At 49.1% G+C, this 22,203-nt stretch overlaps 1 protein-coding gene across 4 annotated transcripts in view; it reads right to left on the bottom strand.

Annotated features, from left to right (window-relative positions):
- Window positions 1-928: 928 nt before the first annotated feature.
- Window positions 929-22,203, bottom strand: part of SETX (senataxin) — a 61,149-nt gene continuing 39,874 nt past the window's right edge. For 3 of the 4 annotated variants that reach the window (XM_036262017.1, XM_036262018.1, XM_036262019.1), the window contains 11 exons: window positions 21,054-21,155; window positions 20,747-20,862; window positions 18,727-18,798; window positions 16,962-17,111; window positions 16,084-16,191; window positions 13,164-13,351; window positions 12,529-12,621; window positions 10,400-10,564; window positions 9,298-9,396; window positions 8,333-8,420; window positions 930-4,428 (listed from right to left, as the gene is read on the bottom strand). In XM_036262017.1, the coding sequence (XP_036117910.1) occupies window positions 3,700-4,428; window positions 8,333-8,420; window positions 9,298-9,396; window positions 10,400-10,564; window positions 12,529-12,621; window positions 13,164-13,351; window positions 16,084-16,191; window positions 16,962-17,111; window positions 18,727-18,798; window positions 20,747-20,862; window positions 21,054-21,155 (1,910 nt within the window). In that variant the 3' untranslated portion in view covers window positions 930-3,699. Of the gene's footprint in view, window positions 4,429-8,332; window positions 8,421-9,297; window positions 9,397-10,399; window positions 10,565-12,528; window positions 12,622-13,163; window positions 13,352-16,083; window positions 16,192-16,961; window positions 17,112-18,726; window positions 18,799-20,746; window positions 20,863-21,053; window positions 21,156-22,203 lie in introns of all 4 variants that reach the window. The other variant, XM_036262020.1, reaches the window with a different exon arrangement.

Raw genomic sequence — 22,203 nt, 5'->3', positions numbered from 1 at the left:
GGACTCTGCTCCTGGCAAAGATGTCCCACTGTCTGGCCCATGTGCCCCTCGGGCATGACAGGGTCTGGCCAGGTCCCCAGAGTGTGTGGCTGTGTTCCTGGTGGCACAGTTCACAGTTGACCCAGTGCCCACATTTTCCCTGAAGAAGGTGGTCCTCGAAGCAGACGGGATGATGGCAAAGGGCACCTGGACGACCTTGGGCAGGTTACTGTTTCTCTGTGCCTAGTCTCATCCGTGAAATGGGTGTTCAAAACGCTGTCGTTGCCCTGGATCACAGGGTGATGGTGAGATCACAGCGGTGACTCGGGCATGTGGTACCCACAGCACTGTGGGCGCACGCTGCCAACTGCCAGCCCTTGTCCGTGTCCCTCCCCTCCCACGTGGTGCCAGAGCCCATGCTCTCCAGCCGCAGGATGCTGTCACCACCCGGGGAAGGGGAGGGCGTGCAGGGCCCTCCCTGCCAGCAATGCCGGTATGCTGGGGGTGGCCCTGGCGTCGGCTTCGCAGCAGCCTCCCCGTGCCATCGGTCTCACGCACACTCTGGCATGTGACAGTGTTAAGAGCTGGGTGTGTACTGATCCATGGCCTGGGAGTCACTGTGGACATTCGCGGTCCCAGGTCACACATTTAGCCCTAACTTGCTAACCTAATTCACTCGGCACCAGACTCAGTAAGTGGGAAATTGTGGGGCACAGCCCAGGAGTGGGAGGTTCTGGAGAGCTCCCAGGTGACCACGAAGCGTGCCATGGGTTGGAAACTCTGTCTAGAGGTCCCGCTTGCAGCGTGCTGCTGGGCATGGCACGTCCAGGGCGCCCGGGCGTGGGCCGTGGGGAGTGCCACCCAGCACTCGGGACTGCCGCCACAGGCACCTTGTGTGTCACCTGACTTGGCAAGTGCCTTCTGTGCAGGACAGTGACAGTAACTCAGGTCCTTTAAAGAGTTATGGAGAAATCCCACGTGTATGGAAACTGCCTTTTTGGTGCCACCAACACTATGAATTCTATTTAAGCTGAAGCTAAATTTTCGTTTCCTCCCTGAATCACCGGCTCCTCAAACCCCGAGCGGAACCCCAGGAGGGGAGGGGGCTGCGCCCGGGGCGGACAGGAGTAACTTCGAAGTCACTGCTACAGCAATAACTGGCTCTGAAATGACACGGCCGCCGAAGGGCACGAAGCTCTCATCAGGCCCCGTGGCGAGCTCACTGTCCCCGCACACTGTCCCCTCCTGGGAAGGTGTGCACGGCTGGGAGGAGCCAGGGGCCCGGGACGCTGTCTGCTGGCTCGCCCAGGGACAGTGACACCGAGGCTGAGAGCCGTGGTCCCCCAGGAAGCACACTGCACCTTCGTTCAATAAGAGCTCCTAACCCGTCTCAGCTGTTTCCACATTTTAATTCTGCAACTTTCTCTTAGAATTCAAGTTTAACAAAGACAACAGACCTAACGTGTGCAAATCCCAGCTAGGAACTCAAAAGCATAGAAAAAATCAAAGCTTCAGCACAAATTACAATGTGCACATTTGCTTTAGAAAATAGTTCAGGTACATTTTGGTTATAAAACTCATTTACAGATTATTCACATGTACTTAGCAAAATTCTCCTGATAATATATGAAAACAGAACTTAATAAACTGTGCACAATGAACCCAAGGCAAAGAACATATAAAACAGCAACGAAGTAGAACGTGCGCACGCGGAAGAGCCGACCCGGAAGGAAGCAGGTCCTCCCGCACACCGCCTGGCCAGGACCAGCACACGGCCCTGCTCGCCGCCCCTGCAGCGAGCGCACCTGCCGCTGACGCCGGCTGTGACAGCCACATCAAGAAAGGCCCCTCGGGAAGTATGACATGCTTTATGCAAATGCTCTCACCAACTGAACAAGCGTTTCGGACGAAGGTCAGGCCTGCCTGCACCCTGCGGACAAAGCCGGGCTCCGACTGCACTGCGCGAGAACAGGCATGGGACGTCACTGGGGTGACCCTGCTCGGGCATGGGGCACAGCATGTGTCCTGGGGAACACGTGCTTCTCCATTCCCTGCTGCAGAAGCATAGTGGGTGACAGTCTTCACCCCAACATTCTGTCACGCCTCCTTTACAAGTTTGCAGAGTCGTCAGACGCTACACTGTTGTCACCACTCCCAGTATCTGCTCTGTGAGCATTCTGACCAGGCGGTAGGAAAGGAAACCTTAAAGTAACAATGAGATTTCGTGCCCCAGACACATGCGGGAAGCTTCCCGAGCCCTGGCCTCCACCCTGCCTCTCTTCTGTGGCACAGCCCAGGACGAGCGCTCCCCGAGGGACAGGGGTGCTGTCGGACACCAGTGAGAAGGACACAGGCAATGAAAAGCAGACTGTTTAAACTTTGGGCAACCAAACATTGCTTTTTAAAGAACTCTTAGCAATGCGCTTTGGTAGAATCTCTGACACAAAGCCTACAAAGCAGATGACAAACGAAAGCTCAAGAGGTGCACACTCAGCTTCAGGGCTTGTGGCTCTGCCACTAGCTCGCGCTGCAGCACATCCCCAGACCTGGTTCCAGCAACTGCCGCTGTCACCAGTGGGCCTCCCCCGCCTGTGACGCTTCCCCTCGGTTCTGTGTGTCCGGAACATCGCACTTTGGATTCGGCCCCTCCCTGTCCAAGTCTCTCAGCTCTGCTCACTACACTCACTTCCCCTCACCAGACGCTCTGCAACACTGGTGTCTTTTCACAGGTTCACGTGGTTTCTAAAGGTCATAGGAAATGTCACCTCTCTTCCTGGTTCTCAACTCCCAAGTACTTGCACCTCTCTACTAGCCTGCTCTTTGAAAAGGGTGCTGATTCCTGCCTGAAACATCCACACCCTGCCTGCCTCATGGTCCCCTAGGAGCTGGTGACAGAGTCGCTGGGGAGATGCTTACGGGAACAAGCAGCTGGTTCTCCGGGTGGCGTGCAGGGCCGCCCAGCACTGCGAGCCCGGGCGACGCAGCTGGAGCGCCAGGCAGGGGCGCTCACGGTGGGCCGGGGTGTCATTCTTTCAGTCTCCTGCTTTGGGAAGGGTGGGATCTTAGCTAGAGAGCTACGTTATCCTAAAACAGGTAGCTGAGCTCATCACAGGAATGTAACGTCCCGGGCCAAGGTGCCTTGTCTGAAAACGCACGTCAGCAGAACCTGACCTCCAGGAGGCTCCTGTCACTTCTGTAAGTAGAACTGGAGACACTGACCCGTTACCTCACGGGTCCCAGACCACCCAACCTGTCACAGACCTGCTTGGCACCTCAAGGGCTGAAAGGGTCTGCCCTCCCCCTGCTTTTCTTTCTTTTTAACATAGATATGTTCTGGTGAAAATAATTAACATTTTAAGCAAGGGTTAGCAGTCTACTAGATTAAATTTTAAAAGAATTTTGCTATTCACTATACAAATATACATTTCAGCTCCTAAAACACTCACTGGGTCTGACCTAACTTTTATGGAAGAACGAGACCGACACCTCGAGCCTTTGGCTTCAAGGCACCATCACTAATGCACACAGGCCCCGAGTGTCTGCAGCTGACAAGAAGTCCTGCAGATGCTCGGGGCCCAGGGGTTCGGATATACTTTCCATGGCCTCCAACAGCTCACAAACTCCTTTAAGAAAAAAAGTCTTATCTGGATAGTCCTCTTAGCCGGTCACCATAAGCTTGCAATGACGCTTGTGGCCGACAGCGTATGTCCCCTGGCTTCCCTAGAGCTTCCTTTTCTTTGAACCGCTGTCCTCCTCTGGTCTCCCATTGTCCCAGCCAGAGTCCCTCTTGGAGTGATGGCTCACAGAGCTAAGCATGCCCTGGTCCCCGTCACTGACAGCCCTGGTCTCTCTCTGGTGGCTGTGCTCCACTTCCTGGTCACAGGTACTTGTATTTGTGGGGGCAGCGCTGGCAGCAGGAGGGTCACATGGCACGTGAGGTCTGTGGCTGCTCCCTGTGGCCGTGGACTGCTCCACGGAGCTGCCCAGAGCCTGGGGACTCACGGGGAAGCTGGGCTCTTCCGAGGGAGGGCTTGCTCCAGACTGCTGGGGGCTCAAGGGCTCTGGATCTCTCAGGCAGCTCCCTCTGGCTTCAGGGCTCAGGCCCATCCTCCTGAGCAGCCGTGGGTCCCGAAGCTGGTCCCGCACAGGCCTTTCAGACTCCCTCGCAGCACCAGCGGCGGCAGCTCCGTTCGAGTCCCAGGGTGTGTGGTACAGGGAGGAGGCGAGCAGCGTCCTGAGGGGTTCGCTGTCTAGTCTGCTGCTGGGCGAGCCGCCCTGGGGGCCGCCGCCCTCCGGGCCTGTGCAGGAGGGGTGGGTCAGACTTCGCTGCAGCGTGGGCCTGAGTTTCAGGATCTTCACAGCATCGTGTTTGTAGTTCTTGCTGCAGGTCTTGATGATGGCGCCTCGCCTCTGTGCGTCCTGAATCAGATGGTTCCAATGCTGATTGTCCTTGAAATCAAGACAAGGGAGAGACGGTTACACCCCAACAGACACTCACAGGCATGAGGGCCCAGCTTCATGTCTGAACAAAGAAGTAGACTTCCACGAACAGATTCTCCAGAATCCGTGACTCGTGAGACACGGCTGAAAGGGAAAGAAGTCAGCCGGCAGCCCGACAGCCGTCAGAGCTCACCATGTGTGAAGAAGGGCGCTGGCCACTCCCTGCTGCGGCTCCCGAGCGGCTGCGTGCAGCTGCACCCTGGACAGCGGCCCAGGGACCCATTTACATTTCGACTACTTAAAATCAAATGAAGCAAAACTTTAGTTGTACCAGCCACATTTCAAGTGCTCAGTGGCCACCTGTGACCAGCGATTAGCGTGCTGGACAGTGCAGACAGAGGACTTTGTCGTCATCCCAGGAAGTGCCCTGGCCACTGCTGATCTAGTCTCGCCTGCCTCTTGCAAGGCTAATGACGTTCGGAACAGGAAGGGTTGCTTCACAAAGCCCTAACTTCTGAGTGCTCATGACTGTTCTAGAAAAAGTGCCTTAGCTTTCATCAAATTCCTGCAGGCTTCCCAAACTCCATAGGGCTAACCCATCTTAATCCAAGGATATCTGTCCTGGTGCTTCTCTGTCTCAGAGGAGCTGAGGTTAGAAAAGCACGTCTAAGGAAAGAAAACCCACCCGACTGCTCGTCTCTCTCCTCTCGTCCTCAGCAGCGAACTGCTTCTGCATACCCTTCAGAACGTGGGCCTCATTTGAAAGGAAAAGGAGCATGGGGAGACAAAAGACAGAAGCCGGGGAGAGCGGAGGCGGCCAGCTGCCCCGGGCCGTGCTGCCATCGACAGGCGGAGGGCGCCAGGACCAGGCAGACACAGAGTTGACTGTGTGGGACCCGGCCCCTCGACCTCTGAGCCTGTCTCCTCATGTGTGAATAGGATATTGCAGTCAATGTGTTCCACATGCACGCTGTCTTTGCATTTTACCAGTTCTGAATTGGGGGGTGCCCCTTGGCCATGGTGCAGTCCCGTGTAGAAAAAACTATAACCTCTGGACTTTTAAGCAAATAAACTATTTAAAAAAGGAACACGGCTGGCTCTTGCCTGAAAACCTACGCGCAGACAGCTGATGAGACCAAGGAGGTCAGCATTAGAAGCAGAGAGTGGAGACGGCGCTGAGCCAGCAGCTCCCCAGACCGCGCGGGGCAGGGCGTGCATGGCCGAGGACGTGTCCTGAACTGGGGAATGGGAAATATCTGCCTAAATAAGTCTGCAGGAGCTCTTTCAATACATATAAAACAAAAATTCTAGGCAAAAATCAAGAGTCGTGTTACAGTTTAATCCTACACCAAGTAATGGTGCACATAACCGGTGCCTTCCTGAGCTGACAAACTATGAAACCACGCGGACTCAGGGGGTGTCTGCAAGGTTCAAGGCAGGCATGTCAACAGCCGCTCCACACAGGCCCGGTAGGCGTGGGCTCCGTCTCCATTGCGGGCTCACAGAGCTCGGGCCTCGCCCTTCGGTAAAGCACAGACTGAAGCAGGCGGCCTCTGCCAGGTCCGCGGCCCCTAAACTGGGCGTTTCATCCGATCTCATAAAGACAGTTGTAATAAGGGCTATTAGTCTTGGTTTCTCAGAGGAAACCAAGTGCCTTAATCTTTGATTTCCTTTGATTTCACTTCCATAAGGGAAACTGAGCTAAAGAACCAAAAAAAAAAAAAAAAAAAAGCAGCCACAAGGGCAACAAACATTGAAAGGCCCAAATGATCATGGGAGTTCTTCTCTTCTGTCTGTCTCTGTTAGTAGCACTGGGATGCAAGATAATGTCACGGCTAGAGGTCAGTGGCCTTCAAATCTGGGTGTGATCCTGGGGCTCCCAAAGTCTTTCTCAGGGGTGCGAGCACGCGCAGGAACCGATTTCCAGGGACTCGGCGCCCTCGGCCCTCATGGGCTTTCCTGCCCCTCTACTCCATCCTCCATGACCACAGTGGCGCTCGTCCACCCTAAACCTGACCCCAGGTGCACTGCCAGGGCACATAAACAGCCTGGGTGCCAAGTAAGGGGGCAGTGAAAGTAGGGGTGCCGTGAGGGCTTCTCTAATATGGGCACCGCTAAGAGGCACAGTTCTAATAACGTTGTACTTTTCAGATTTAAACATCAAAATTCAACTGTGTAAAAACAGTAATTATAATAGATTATTCAATTGATAAGAAACCTTTTTTTTTATCCTCACCTGAGGACATTTTTCCATTTTTTTTGTTCAGACAGAGTGGGAGGGAGGGAGAGGAAGAGAGAGAGAGAGAGACAGAAACACTGACGTGAAAGGGACACATCGAGTGGCTGCCACCCGCACGACCAACCAGGGCCGGGGACAAACTGCAACCGAGGTACGTGCCCTTAGCGGAAACCGAACCCGGGTCTCTCTGGACCACAGGCCGACGCTCTAACCGCTGAGCCAAACCGGCCAGGGCAGACACTTTTTTTTTTTTAATCCTCACCTGAAGATATTTTTCCACTTATCTTCAGATAGAGTGGGATGGGAAGAGAGAGAGAGAGAAACATCTGACTGGTTGCCTTCTGCACAACCCCGACCAGGGCCAGGGATCGAATCACAGCCAAGGTACGTGCCCTTGACTGGAATCAAACCCGCTGCTCTTTGGTCTTCGGGCCAATACTCTAACCGCTGAGCAACTGGCCAGGGTGATCTTTTTTAAAAAAATCCTCACTTGAGTGTATGTTTATTTATTTATTTAGAGAGAGGAAGGGACAGAGAGGGAGGGAGGGAGAAAGAAACATCAATTGGCTGCCTCTTGTAGGTGCCCCAACCATGGACTGAACCCCCTGCAACCTAGGTATGTTCCCTGACCAGCAATCGGACCCCCAACCCTCTGGTGTATGGAACGATGCTTCAACCAACCAAGCCATGCCAGCCAGGGCAACAAGAAATCATTTTTTTTAAACACTCAGATCCTTATGGTCTCAAGGAAAATAATTTTTTACAAAGCCTTTGATTTTGCCCTGGTCAGCGCTGGTAAGAGTTCAATGAGAAAGACTATATTTGAGCGCCCTCTGGTGGTACTACCAAAATGGGGAAATCGCTGTTAGAGAAATCGGAAAAACTGGAAGTTACTGCCCCTACTGAGACAGGTAGTGAATACCAGCCTCAGCTAGCTGTGATATGACCAAGGTAAGCCCAATATCTGTCTACCAACGAGTCTGCTGGCTCCCTTCTAGCGCTGCACCGTGCCTCCTGGTGACACAGCAGCTCCGCTTGGCGCCAGGGCCAGGGGACAGCCCAAGTGCGCTCTTGCACACGCCCTTGCGCTGGTGTTAAGCTGAGCCAACAATAGCCATGTCTGCTAATTCTAACCCTTCACGAACACATCAGTTTAACAATCCTAGGATGGAGATACCATTTTTTTTTTTTTTAATCCTCACCCGAGGACATTTTTCCATCTTTTTGTACAGATAGAGTGGGAGGGAGAGAGAGGAAGGGAGAGAGAGAGAAACATCGACGTGAAAGGGACACATCGAGTGGCTGCCACCCACACGACCAACCAGGGCCGGGGACAAACTGCAACCGAAGTACATGCCCTTAGCGGGAACCGAACCCGGGTCTCTCTGGACTGCAGGCGGACGCTTTAACCGCTGAGCCAAACTGGCCAGGGCGAGATACCATTTTTTTAAAGGTCATCTTGAGAGGACACTGGGCACCTGGGCCTCAGTGTATGAAAGCCCCAGGGAGAAGCTGCTGGGGGGCACACCACTTGGGGGAGGGGCTCATTCTTTCCTGTCCTCACATACTCCCGAATCCGTTTCCATGTTGATGAAAATAAAAATTAGCCCTCGACCCACTATCCATAATGACAGGCCAACTTCCAGGTTCTCTGGTCACCAAGAGCGTACCTACCATCAGCGTCCTCAAATGTCCAAGGATGAAGAGGCTGTACTTGGCTCGTGTAATGGCGACATTCAATCTCTGCAAACTCGCCAGAAATCTAGGCAAAAAAAAAAGAGTTACTTCTTTTTACAGAGGGACTCAGCGCTGTGTCGGCGTGGGTGGGACAGGCCACGGTGCTCCCTCACTCTTCCTCCCGGCACTGGGCGCCTGGGGCCGGAGCAGGTCCCACTGAGCCAGCAAACAAACATCCAGCGCTTCCCTTTCCTTCAGAGGGATGCGTCTGTCCGTCAGTTTCCTATTTTGACTTGAATGAGATACTGGAAATTTTAACAGTATGATTTCTAAGTCTTAAAGATATCCTACAAATATGACATTAGATTGATTATTTTGAAATGTAAATGTATCTGGGATTACTAAAATATTGTGGAACTAATGCAGAAATATACCCAAATCAGACAAACTTAACAGAAACAGCAAAACTGCTTACAGATGAAGCAGAAATTTCAGATGAGCTGGAAAACAATCAGCTCTGTTTACAGAACGGTCCTGAGATAACTGGTCTCCATGTGCACATGCAGACTCTGGAGGAAGGGGAACTTCAATGACCGTTTTCTTCAGGAACAACTGAACATGTTTACAGTCTGTGAACTTCATCTGCTGCTCAGGAGAAGAGAATCTCAGCCCCCAGACGGAGCACGGTCGCCCTCTGCACACCCACGGCAGGCCTCGGCATCCTGCGCGCACTGAGCAGTGCAGACCAACAGACTCCGCCAACGTGGACGCACAGCGGGAAGAGGGAAAACCACACACGGCACATCCCAGTGGAGAGCAGCAGGCCCGAAACACACCAGACCCAGTGACTGACTTCACTCTTACTCACACTGTGTCACGGGTTCGCATACAAGGTATCAAGAGAGGCAGCCCCACACTGGATCAGCCTCACAACTTAAAGCTCAATAGTGACAGCGACTCACCCGATCGAGCCTTGCAGGGCGTTTGCTCTGACACACGTGACGATAATACAGTCTTTCTGACGACCCTGGAAGGCATCCACAGTGTCGACTTCTGCGGGCCTAGTTACAAAAGAGGAGAGTTTACTAGAAAATGTAAGATGGTTATTAAGCACACACAGTCACAGAGTAGCATTCATTTCTCAGAAATGTCTTCATGGTATCTGCACTCATGCAGTGTGACTCACACAGCACAGAGCCCCCCGGAAGTGCAGTGGTTTGTAAGCACGTTCACTGCCGTGCAACCATCTAATCTCACACCTCCGTCGCCCAAGAGAAACCCCACAGGCCCCGGCAACCTTGAATCCACTGTCTGTCTCTGCAGATGCTCCGTCCTGGACATTCCTATCAGTGGAACCACAGAGCATGTGGCCTGCGTGTCTGGCTTCTCTGACTGTGTGTCCGCGGCTCAGCTGTGCTGCGGTGTGCCAGTGCCTCCTCTCTGCTACGACTGCACGTTTGGTTGTTCAGCTGCACCAAACCCACCCCTCCATCATACAAAGCCTGGTCCTGTTCTTTGTTGGAAAGTGTTTGATTACTAACTCCATCTCTTTACTTTTTATAGGTCTGTTCAATATTTCATTTTTTTCTAGAGTCAATTTTGGTCATTTGTGTGTTTCTAGCTCAAGAAACTTTTGAGTTAATGGGTTTTCAATATTACACCTTTAATTTTACAGTTAAGGTAAAAAGACGACAAAAACATGATCTTGTCCCTACACATAAAAACACGAAAAGGTTTAAATCATTCCTTCTACATGGCGATGTGACTTTCCGCATCCCTCCAGGAAGAGAATTCGGATGGACAAGTCAAGGAGCTAGGGGAAGGCCTGGGCTGCTCCTGGGTCTGCTCCGCCGCTAGGTCTCCGGGGGGCGACCAGTGTCCCACGGCAGGAGCTCTGCCCACCGGCTGCAAGTGAGCCCCTCCTCCACCCAGCGCCCTGTGCTAGACTAACGACCATGGTCACTAACGATCACTCCCCAGTGCTTCCTTTCCTTCTAGCCCCTCTTTCTTCTCTGTAATTCAACAGAAAAACTAGAAATGGCTATAAAAATATAGATGCCTCACCCTTTTCCTTCAAATTCTTTGTCCAACTCCTTCTGAATCATCATTTTCTGAGCCTTGTAATGGGTTATTATGCCAATGTTTCGGAAAGTAATGTCCCTTCTTTTGTCTTTAAGAAGTTTAATCAATTCCATTACCACTTTTATTTCTTGAATATTCACATATGAGCTAAATCGGATGGAAAAAAGAACACGTCAGAACGAACAGCAGGCCGACTGCCAACCAGCTCTGCCACCCGGTCAGCAGTGACTTGGAGGTACTATCCCAGCCCTCATGTATGTGTGAACAGATGCAAACATCATTGCCTGGTGAAACAAAGCTGCGAGAGAGACAAGAGTTCAAAGCTAACTGAGGCTTAGGCACCCATTTTTTTTTTTTTTTTAAATCCTCACCCGAGGACATTTTTCCATTTTTTATACCGATAGAGTGGGAGGGAGAGAGAGGAAGAGACAGAGAGAGAGAAACATCGATGTGAAGGGGACACATCGAGTGGCTGCCACTGCACGACCAACCAGGGCCAGGGACAAACTGCAACCGAAGTACGTGCCCTTGGCGGGAACCGAACCCGTGTCTCTCTGGACCGCAGGCCGATGCTCTAACCGCTGAGCCAAACCAGCCAGGGCTAGGCACCCATTTCTTAAGCACCTATTGAGACAGGAAGAGCGGTAGTAAGAACAGAAGGATACGAGCAATAATGGGCTAATAGTAAAGATGTGCGATCTTCCACACACTGAGAAAAGCGCTTTAGCTGGGTCGCCTTTTTCAATGCCCCCCACTGGCTGTGGGAGGCCACGTGCATACGAGCTCCAGTGACTCGGCCCTGGAGGTGAACAACTTGGGGTCCTCAGTGGCCCAGTCCTCACCGCCCTCGCTGGCCTCACCCTGCACTCCCAACTCACCTCCCAAACAGCACGCGTCCCCTCGGTCCCAGCCAGAGGCGCCATGCAGGGCCTGGGGGCAGAGCACTTGCACCTTTATTCCTGCCCATCTGCCTCCCTGTAAGAGCCCTGAATACCCACCACCCAAACTCCAAGACTTACTGCTCGGTCAACCCAGTTAGCTAGTTTTTTCCTCCATCCTTGAAACCTTGGTTCTGCTTGGTCATCTCAGGTCAACATCCCCTTGTGACCTGTCAAACCCAAAATGCTTATAGGGCTCCGCCCTCAGTCCTCTGCTCCACCCACAAGCCCTCTGGCACTGCAAGGCTGGCCGCCTGTGGCTCTGGATCTCCAGCTCCTCCACCTCTACTGACTCACACCTGAGCCTCACTGAGGACAGGGCCTGCTCGGCAGCTCTCAGGACACAGGTGACTTTGCACATCCTCTGACTTCATCACGACAGGTGGTGTGTGCACCTGTGCTAACAGAGCAGCCCCCCCCCCCCCCCGACCCCCTTGGTCTCTTATAAGCAGCTCTGGTCCTCATTAGCAACCACCAATCCTTTGTGTTGTTACTCATAAACCACTTAACAATCCAATACAGGTAAAGTAATGCCCACCCTCTGTCTCACACCCTAAGTCAGCTGAATCTATACTGACCTTTCACAACACTTACCCCAATTGGTGTAATTAATGACCTTGGCGACTACCTGGTTGATGTCTGTCTTTCCTATTAGACCACAATAAACTCGCTCAGAGCTATGACCTCGGCAGAGATCTACTCAAGTGCCTACCACATGTTAGGTACTACAATCTCCATTATACACTTAAGAATTAAAAGGCTGAAATATAGCCCAGCTGGTATGGCTCAGGGGTTGAGCATTGACCCATGCACCAAGAGGTCGCCTGTTTGATTCCCGGCCAGAGCACATGCCCAGGTTGTGGGCCTGATCCCCAGTGAGGGGCATGCAGGAGGCGGCCAATCGATATTCTCTCTCATCGATGTTTCTATCTCTCTCTAAAATCAATTAAAAAAAAAAATTAAAAAAAAAAAAAGGCTCAAATATATAAAGATGTTAATAATTTATTTTTTAAAAGGAGAGGCTATCAACAACCTGGTTAAATAAAAATGATTGTACTCTGACAATAGACACAGAGATGTGTATATGGACAGTATTCTGAATATAAATATGAACAAATACACTATAACAATTCTGGGCCCGCCCCTGGGGAGTGGAGAAAGAGAAGAACGTACTCATTATCCCGTCTTTCTGAGCCGTCCCCGACATCAAACACGAGGTAGGGCTGAAAGGGCCAGTCTGATGAACACCGATAGGTCTCAGTCACTCTACAAAAAAGCGATCACCGTTCAGAACACAAGTCAAGTTATATGAAAAAAATTTAAGTTATTATTACCATTTTCCTTGTAGAGGAGGAAACTAGGGAAAATAAGAGCACAAGAAGGGCCTTCTTTTATTGCAATGTGCTTTAGTGAAAGGTATAAAACAAGTTTTAGTTCTATTCTAGTGCCAGGGAGAATGAGCTATGTAATTAAAACATAACAATTACAACTGGAAAATAACTCATCATACAGGATGTAGAGAAAAGAGCAAGCCATTCGATGCTATATAGAGTATGGCATGGTTTTCTTTCAGTTAAAAAAAAAATAAAGATACACACAGTACAAGGACTAGAAGAAGATGTACCAAAATGTTACCAGTAACTATTTCTGGGTAGTATAAATATCGGTGGGGTTCCCCTTCTTTTTTGCTTATCTACATTTTTTACAATAAACATGACTTTTATAATTAGAGAAAAGTATTAAATCTTTGCTTTATGCTTTTCATGACAAGAGTTAAAACTAGCTACCAAGTGATGAGTGGAGCCCACCTGTCAGTTTTCAGGTTCCTGTTGTAAATATAATTGGAAGGGAAGAGACAGATGTCGGGGTGCATTCTGTACTGGACGGTCAGCTGCAGGATGGGCAGTCTGCCGCTCACGTGGTGCTCCACGTTCTCCTCCAGCAGTTTGCAGAAGCGGGCCATCAGCGACTGCTCGTAGCCATACTCCTGGGCCTTCTGGGAGGGGGAGGATGAAGCAGTAACCTCTGAGGATCGCCTGTCCTCGTCCCCGTTATAGAAACAAGCACTGAGCTCCACTATGCACACGGCAAGGTTCAGGGGACATTACCAACAATCAGAGTCAGAGAAAGAGGTTTCTGACCCTGGCCCCTGAAAAGCCATGTGGCTTGATCATTCAGGTTGAGGTATTTTCTCCTCATTCAGAAAACCCACACACTGCTCTGAAACCGATATGATCTTGTGAATGACCACAACTGAAGCTATTTTGATGCTAACAGAGGTCACCTGACTCAATGATGAAAGAAGAAAAAAAAAGTAACAGATTTTAACCACTCTTTCTGGGTTATGCTCTCAACAAACAGAAATATTCAGTGCCACTGTAAGCCCATTTTAAGACCAACTTCGCCTGGCCGGTGTGGCTCAGTGGTTGAGCATCAACCCACGCACCAAGAGGTCGCTGGTTCGATTCCCGGTCAGGGCACATGCCCAGGTTGTGGGCCAAATCCCCAGTGGGGGCATGCAGGAGGTGGCCAGTCCATGTTCTCTCTCATCGATGTTTCTATCTCTCTCTTCCTCTCCGTTCCTCTCTCTCTAAAACCAATAAAGAAAAAGTAAAAATAAAAAGCACAGCTCCGCCCACCCTGCCAACACGCACTCAGCAGTCTCGGCAGCCCAGACAGAGCCTCCCAGAACTGTGCTCTGCGGAGAGCACACAGCCGACGCACTAAGCTCATCTCACACCCCCAGCGATGGGCTGCAGCGTGCAACCTGCGGACAGCCTCGCCTGACAGACGGAGAAAGCTGTTATCCTGGAAGAACCTTGGATGTACTTTTCAATGTCAGCATCACACTAAGATTTAAAAAGTATTTTATCAAAGAATCTAGAAGTAGCAATGTGCTCTGGGAAACACATGGAGCCAGGAGGTCTTCGCGACAGCGGGGAGATGTGGAGCCGACGCTGATGTGCGGAGTCTAAACACACCCGCTTCGCACTGTGAGAGCGGAGGGAAGAGGCAGTGCTTCTAAATAACAGATTATTTCTATATGTGAATTTAAATAGGTTGGCACAACTGAATAAAATAAATATTAGTAGACATTTGACAATTTTCATTTATATTCCCCAAAGCTCATTTATTCAAATTAGCCAAAACCTCATTTTGAACCTTCTCTCTGGGGAAAGAAAAAAAAGGACCTACAGGAGATAACACCTACTTCCAGAAAACAGCTGGGCCGCCCTACACGATGACATGGGTTTGCATGTCCTGACACAGAAGCTACTCCTCATCTAGCTACTGACGCAAGAGAAACCAACTTGGCACAGAATGATTCTGCCACCTTTGAAGAAGGCCTACCACCTATATCCACACATACACCAAACTGACAACCACCGGACACACTGACTCGTCACTTGTGCGCCGGTTCCCACTAGAACAGACGCTCCACGAGGGCAGGATTTCAGTCTGTGTCCCTCACTGTCATAACACAGCAGGACCTGAACTAGGCTGGCTCTCAGTAAGTATAGACTGAAAAGGGTGAATCAATGAACATACAAATGCCCAGCCAATCTGTTAAAATACTCTAAACTCTTCAGTTATTACCCCTAGAAAGAGGTTGAGGAAATTAACTTTGTAATTATTTTTTGAACATTCCTCAATAAGCCTGTATTATTTCTGCAATTTAAGAAAGCAGAAATGGACTTTTCTCCCTTTATTTATTTTTTAATCCTCACCCGAGGACATTTTTGCATTTATCTTCAGATAGAGCGGGAGGGAGAGAGGGAGGAAGAGAGAGAGAAACATCGATGTGAGAGAGACACATCAACCACCTGCCACCCACACGACCCCAGTCACCGGGGCCGGGGACAAACTGCAACCGAGGTACATGCCCTTAGCGGGAACTGAACCCGGGTCTCTCTGGACCGCAGGCCGACGCTCTAACTGCTGAGCCCAACTGGCCAGGGCACTTTTGCTATTTTCAATCAATCATGAAAGCAGGCACTCAAGCTGAGGCTCATCAACACCCCTTTTCATTCCCTGCCACAGCCCTTCAACAAGTTGAATCCGTACAGCCTTGAAATATGTATATGATTTAAATTTCAAAACCATGGTCTGGCCCCATTCTGATGGCCCCAAACATCTGCTGAACACCGCCTGGGTGCACTTCTGGGGGCCAGCCTCGCTGAGATGAGCAGCAGAGCGGCGGGTCATGACGCAGGCACCGTCTCCCACCAGCAGGGCTCGCGGTCCCCTTCCGGTCACCTTCCCTCCCCGAGGGTGTGACGGCCACAGGATGCAGAGTTCTAAAACTGGAAATTTCTCTTTATACTGTTTTCCTCAAAGTAGCACCTATTTAAATATAAATCAGTAGGTTGGGATTCTTTTCTTGCTTTTAAAGTTTTTCTTCCATTACTGTTTTGGTGTTTATGTAATTAAAATAAGTCAGAGGCGACCCTTAGAACAGCGGCATCCCGCCTGTCCCAAAGGAAAGCCCCGCACACGTGGAGCAGGGTCTTTTTAGTCTCCTGGTCTCTGACACGGCTCCCGTCACACACACAATTACCAACAAAGGAACATTTTCAGAGACTGAGAAAAATGGTGGTCCTTTTTTCCCAGCCTTCCCAATACTTTTCCCTGCAAATAAGAGGTGATGATCCAACAAAGAACGCCCCACCGCCAAAATTCCAAAGAAGCCCCTTCTACTTGAACTGGATGGGAATACAAGGAACTCACCAAGGAGATGACTGTGGGGGGCAGCTGCTTCGGGTCCCCCACGAGGATTAGCTTGTTACAGCGGTGGATGAGTGGGGTGAGGGTCTCCACTTCACAAGCCTGCCCAGCCTGAGTAACACAGTACAGAATGGAGAAATCATCTTAATCATCTTTGCTTTTTATTTCTCCGTGTGCGGGTCACCAAACTCACACAAGCTCTCACCATTCAGAAAAGAGCCATACTTTCTCCTTCTGCACCAAACATCAAAAACAAGGATTTCTTTAGAGAAACAAACAAACAATAAAACAAAAACACTCAAAAAAATTCACACATGTATTTAGAAGCCAGCCAGCAGCTGGAGGGCACGCCTGTCCCACCCCATCCCGCGCCCTCCTGTTCCTCAGCGGGCGCTCCCTCCACTGGAGGCCGTTTTATCGTGCCCACCTCACACGTTCTCACTAGGGACTACGGGACCTCGGCCTCCTGCACTGGCTCTCTGCACCTCATTGCCCACCCCTGCTATCTTCTGGCTCTGCATCTGGCACACAGTAGGCACCTAATAAATATCTGCTCAGTGGAACAACTAGGAAAATACTGCATCTCAGAGCTGTCCAAAGTTACATTAAAAATGCTTCGAAAGGTAAACTGAGCTATTCCAAGCAGAAGCTTAGACAGTCCTGGGGAGGGCTGAGAGGAGCCATCAGGCACCCTTACAAGGGAACCTCACCACTGGAAGAGCAGCTTGGACCTGGGTTTTGGGGGTACGGGGTCAGCAGCAGCATATTTCAGCACGAAGGGACACACATGTAATGGCAGTAAAGTCAGATGCCAAGACCACTGTGTCAACATCTGGCTCCTACAGCACTAGTCAAAGCTGAATGGCCGCCTGCTCACCAACCTCATCAACAATGACACAGCTGAAGGGTACACCTCCTTGGCCCCGGAACGCAGACTCGAGCAGTAAGCCGCCGCTCGTGCTCAGGGTGCAGCAGATGATGTGGGACTCGAGGATGATGATGCTCTGGGTTTTCTGCGGGCGTCCTTGAACCTGAGACAACAAACACAGGATCATTACTATTCAGCGGTAAGTTCTAGATTACAGTAGGCCTACTTTTGCTATAAAACACCCACCTTCATTATGTGACAGAATATTTGGTAAATAGAAAGGGAGAACCTCAAATCTAGAAAAACAGCAGAAACATTCTAGAGAATCAGAAACCACCAGAAAGAATATGCTTTGAGTTCAGACTAAGCTTAGATAGACTCAGATTTAGGTACCAAAGAAAAACGTATCCCAGGTTTGATCTGGGCTAAGTCGATTACAATGCTTATACAAGCCAATGTACACGGGCAGGTATCCAAGTAAGCAGAGATGAAATAATTCTGAGTTGTAGGGCAATTATCTGAATAAAAACAAGGTCAAAAATAAACCTGAATGTATGTTTTTTGTTCATTTTAAAGTATATAACGTTATTCTTCCTTCTATAAAGGCTAGAACCAACAAAAATAACTGTTTCTCCTTCCAGTTAGAAAACAACCTTGGTCTACTTCTCTAGTGCAGTCTACAGCTCACCCTTGAACTACATGGGTGTTCGGGGAGCTGAGTGTAACTGAAGTCTGTTCTCCGCGAACTCACACCCTCGGATGGAAAACGTCACTGTGCTGCGGTGGCCCGGACAGCGTGAGCGACACCTCTCACTGCACACCACTTGGGCTGGGGCACAGACTGGCATTCTCCGCAGTCAGCCCGCGCCCGCGCCCGCGCCCGAGAGGCAGGGCCGACGCTGCCCTGCACAGGGCCGTCAGCATGGACTTCGAAGCGCATGTGAGCTCTGGGCGGAGGCTGGCGACTGGCCCACCAGGGCCCACCCGCTGCAGCGCCGTCGCCCGGCTCCTCTCAGCCGCGAGCACGCAGACAGCCAAAGGCCGCAGCACACGCGACGAGTAGCAGAAACACGCTACCTGCACACATGAACTTCAGCCTTCAATTTGGGAAGACTGAGTTTGGGCTCAGTTTAAAATTTTAATGAAGTTTCCACCGAATTTTTAATTTGAATAAACAAATTGCTAATGGAAATATGCATTACATTCAACTGTATTTATTTAGTCACATAAAGAAGGCTGGCAATACATTCAGGAGAAAAATCTCCTCAAAAATACTGACAATATATCACTGTTTGCTATTCTACCCTCTCCTGACTCCCAATTGAAACAGTGTGTCATCCGAAGAAATGCAATATGGAGTTGCCACTGTCACTGTGCTCGGATCCAGACATGTGATTCCTTTTCTTAATAGGGAAACACCCACCAACTTGTTTTTATTAACTACTCATCTGGCTATAATTTCATAATGGATCTTGCAGTGGGGGGGGGGGGGGGGCTGACATGAAGCTTAGTATCTACCCAGACCGAGAAAAGAAAAAGATACTCCATAATCACTTCCTTCTTAGATCTCTCAAGTAGTGATAAGAATTCATTATGAGGCTAAAGAAACAAATGTAAATATACATGTCATTACACCATCTCCACTTTCATATTTGTTTGAAATTTGTCTTAATAAAAAAAAAAATTTTTAATGTAATTGACAAAAGCTCAGAGGTTTTCTGAATATGTCATAATTAAAAGAAGAAAAACCAGGAAAATGCTATAAGTAAACAACTTACCTCTTTAATTTTAGAAGCAAGTTCCTGCCTTTCTTTTGAAACTTGGGCAATTTTTTGATCTAATTCTTGCCTCTGGAAAAAATTAGAATGCCATCACTAAAATCAAATAAGCATTTTATTTATTTACTTATTTATTTAATCCTCACCCGAGGACATTTTTGCATTTATCTTCAGATAGAGCAGGAGGAAGAAAGGGAGGAAGAAACACAGAGAAACATCGATGTGAGAGAGACACATTGAGTGGCTGCCACCCACACGACCCCAACGGGGCCGGGGACAAACTACAACCGAGGTACGTGCCCCTAGCGGGAACTGAACCCAGGACTCTCCAGTCCACAGGCCGACGCTCTAACCGCTGAGCCAAACCAGCCAGGGCTAAATAAGCATTTCAAAACGCTTTCCAATGGACTGCTTCACTTCAAAAGGGTGAGCCTACACTTGACAATGGCAAACTCATCCATCCAGGTTTTCTCTTTGCCAGCAAAGTCCTGACGCTCTCTGATGCTCACCTCCAGGGACACCAGCCCTCACAGGAGCCACGCCCCAGGCAGCAGCCCAGCCACAGCAAATGTAAGCTCCTGACAGGATTTCTCCAACAACCTTCGAGATCAAGTCTCCCCTGCCCCCCAGGGCCTGTCTGCCTTATGCAACCCTTAGATAAGACCCCGTGGGGCTGACCAAAACTCCACTTTTTGGTTTGAACTGACCAATGCAGCCTTAGCCCGGGAACCCCAAAGCACTCCACCCAGAGGCCCTATTAAAGGGATGTGCGCCAGGTCCTGCCCCTGGCTGCACTCTGCACTGTGCCCTCGAGGCGGGCTGTGTACTTCCTCCAGGACCCGTGAGTAATAATGTCTCTATTGCAATTTCTCTCAGGTCTCTTGCTGAACCTTGTTCACTTTCCAGCACCCTGTGCTCCACTGAGCAGCAAGTGTTGGTCTGATTAATTCTTCACGCTATGAAAGATCCCCCTTAGGTCCAGCAATATGGCACGTATGCTATTTCTGAGCATCCAAACCCCTGGGTCAACATGCCTTCCGTTTCTAGATGGTTTCAATGAGGCTATCAATCACACCTCAATCATCTCTGTCACAGTGACAGGCATGTAATGCAAGCCCGGCCAATCCTGGCATCCATTCTATTAAAAACAGGAATTAGACCTGCCTGCACACCCAGGGACTAATCCAAGTTCTTCCTTGGAATTGATGCATGGATCATGGCAGGGAGGCCTTCTCTACCTGTGGGTTTTCTAAGCTGGGGTGGTGGACCCTAGAAGTGCTGGGCTCGTCTTTTCCGGGAGAAGAAAAGGCTAACTCACAGACAAGCTAATTAAGGGCACAGAAATGACATCATTTGCTACAGTTAATCCACTCCTACTTTCCCAGGTCTAGGCAGGTGTCAGTAAATTCCACTTCTGTCTAACTTAACTTTTAAAAAATTGTTCTTGATTGATTTGAGAAAGAGGGAGGGAGGGAGGGAGGGAGGGAGGGAGAAATGTAGACTTCTTGTTCCACCCATCCATGCATTCCATGGTTGATTTCTTGTGTGTGCTCTAACAGGGGATCAAACCCACAACCTTGACACATGAGGATGATGCTCTAACCAACTAAGCTACCTGACCAGGGCTTGTCTAACTTAACTTGAATTGAGTTTCTTTAACTTGTAATTGAAAGATACCTAATGAATTCAGTGCAGCTTTAATATAAGGCAGGCAACAGCAAACTACAGCAGGTGGAACAAATTCAACTCGCCATCTGTTTTGTAAATAAAGTTTTATTGGCACAGAGCCACACCCCTTTGTTTATGTACATCTCCTGTGCTACACAGCAGAGCTTAGTCAAAACAGAGTCCTGCAAAGTCTAAACCATTAACTATCTTGTGCTTTTCATACCACTTTTGTACACATTTTTTAATCAACAAATCATGTTATTCCACAGTGAAAAATGGTATCAAATCCTCACCAACTAGCTCGTGCACCTATGATTTACTAGAAACCATTAGTCAAGAAATGTTTAGATACCTGTATTTCCCGCCCACCTCGGCATAAAGCACGCTGGCGGGAAAGTTCATCTAGTTGGTGGTCTAGACATTCCTTTCTTCTATGCATCTCCTGAACATAAGAAGGTAAGTCTTTTTCTAAAAAAAAAAAAGATAAAGAGTTATATGCCGATTCTAACATATCTACATATGCATAACAACAAGATGAAAACCTATTCTCAAAGCCAGGCCATCTCTCGGGTCTCCACATTACATTAAATGCCTAAGCCACTGTCCACTGCACAAAAGGAACAGAGCTGACATTAGCATGAAACTTTTTCAGTACTTACTCATTCTGTGGTTAACTTGGCTGTCCAAACTGAATTTTAGGACCTCACTATTGATAGACTTTTCTGGACCCAGACGTACTAAATTGATATCTCCACAGTTTCCTGTTGATAAAAATCACACTTAAGAGATTAATGAGGACATTGTGAACCTCTGTCCATTATAATATGTATTTCTAAGCAAATGTATTAACAATCAGAAGGGAGCGAACATGAACTATCAGTTAACTGGATACCTGGAACTCCACTAGAGACTTCATGCACATTCTTTCACAGATTCTTCGTAACAACCCTATAAAGTAGGTACTTACCATTTCTACGTAATAGTAGCTATCAAGGTCATATACAAACAGTACAATGCAGAGTTGAGATTCTATTCTACTAATCAATATTTTTAGAACTTTCCATGATAAAACAGATTTCAGAAATGGCGAATTAAGATAAAACAGATTTCTTAACCACAGGATGTTTAAAAAACATATAAAGACTTTTATATGAGACTACATATTGCATTTCTAAACAGTCTTATTTGACCAGCAATCCTTTTCTACAGAGTACTCAGGACAAAGCTTCTGAACCCTGCCCCACTCACATTCTACTCCACCAGGAACAGCCGGGGGTGCCCCGCAGATGATGACAAACACCCTTTAAATTACATAAGTGAGCTCATAAGAAGGTAGGACAAATTCTAGGGTCAGAAACAAAGAGAAGCTGGAAACCAGAGCGGAATGTCCTGAGCTGCTGCGGCTTCCCGGAGGGGGAGGGGCGAGGGCTACGCACTATCTCGGTGACTCGGCATTTTTAAGTTAACATTCAATTAAATGCAGAGCTTTAAAAATCTTTAGTTCGATAGAGTCTGACAAATGTCTATACTGGCTAACTACCGTTCCAATCAAGATACAGAAATCTTACAGCTCAGGCTTGGAATTAAGGCCCACTACAGAGCAAACGGGCCTAAGAGAGGTGGCAGGATGCAGAAGTGAACATGTCTGTCCTGGCTCAGCTGGGGAAAAATTCTCTCCTGGGACTTTCCAATCAGGCCCATGCCACGTGGGAATATGCAAACTAAACACATCATATAGAGATTGACCAAGGTGACCCTCAGAAATACAGTTGAGATTTTAAAAATGAGAATACAAAATACAATTTTATA

Source organism: Molossus molossus, unplaced genomic scaffold (assembly GCF_014108415.1).
Source record: "Molossus molossus isolate mMolMol1 unplaced genomic scaffold, mMolMol1.p scaffold_m16_p_14, whole genome shotgun sequence".
In the NCBI taxonomy this organism is placed as follows: domain Eukaryota; kingdom Metazoa; phylum Chordata; class Mammalia; order Chiroptera; family Molossidae; genus Molossus; species Molossus molossus.
The sequence above is the reverse complement of the archived record's forward strand: the minus strand, read 5'-3'. Positions and strand labels throughout refer to the sequence as shown.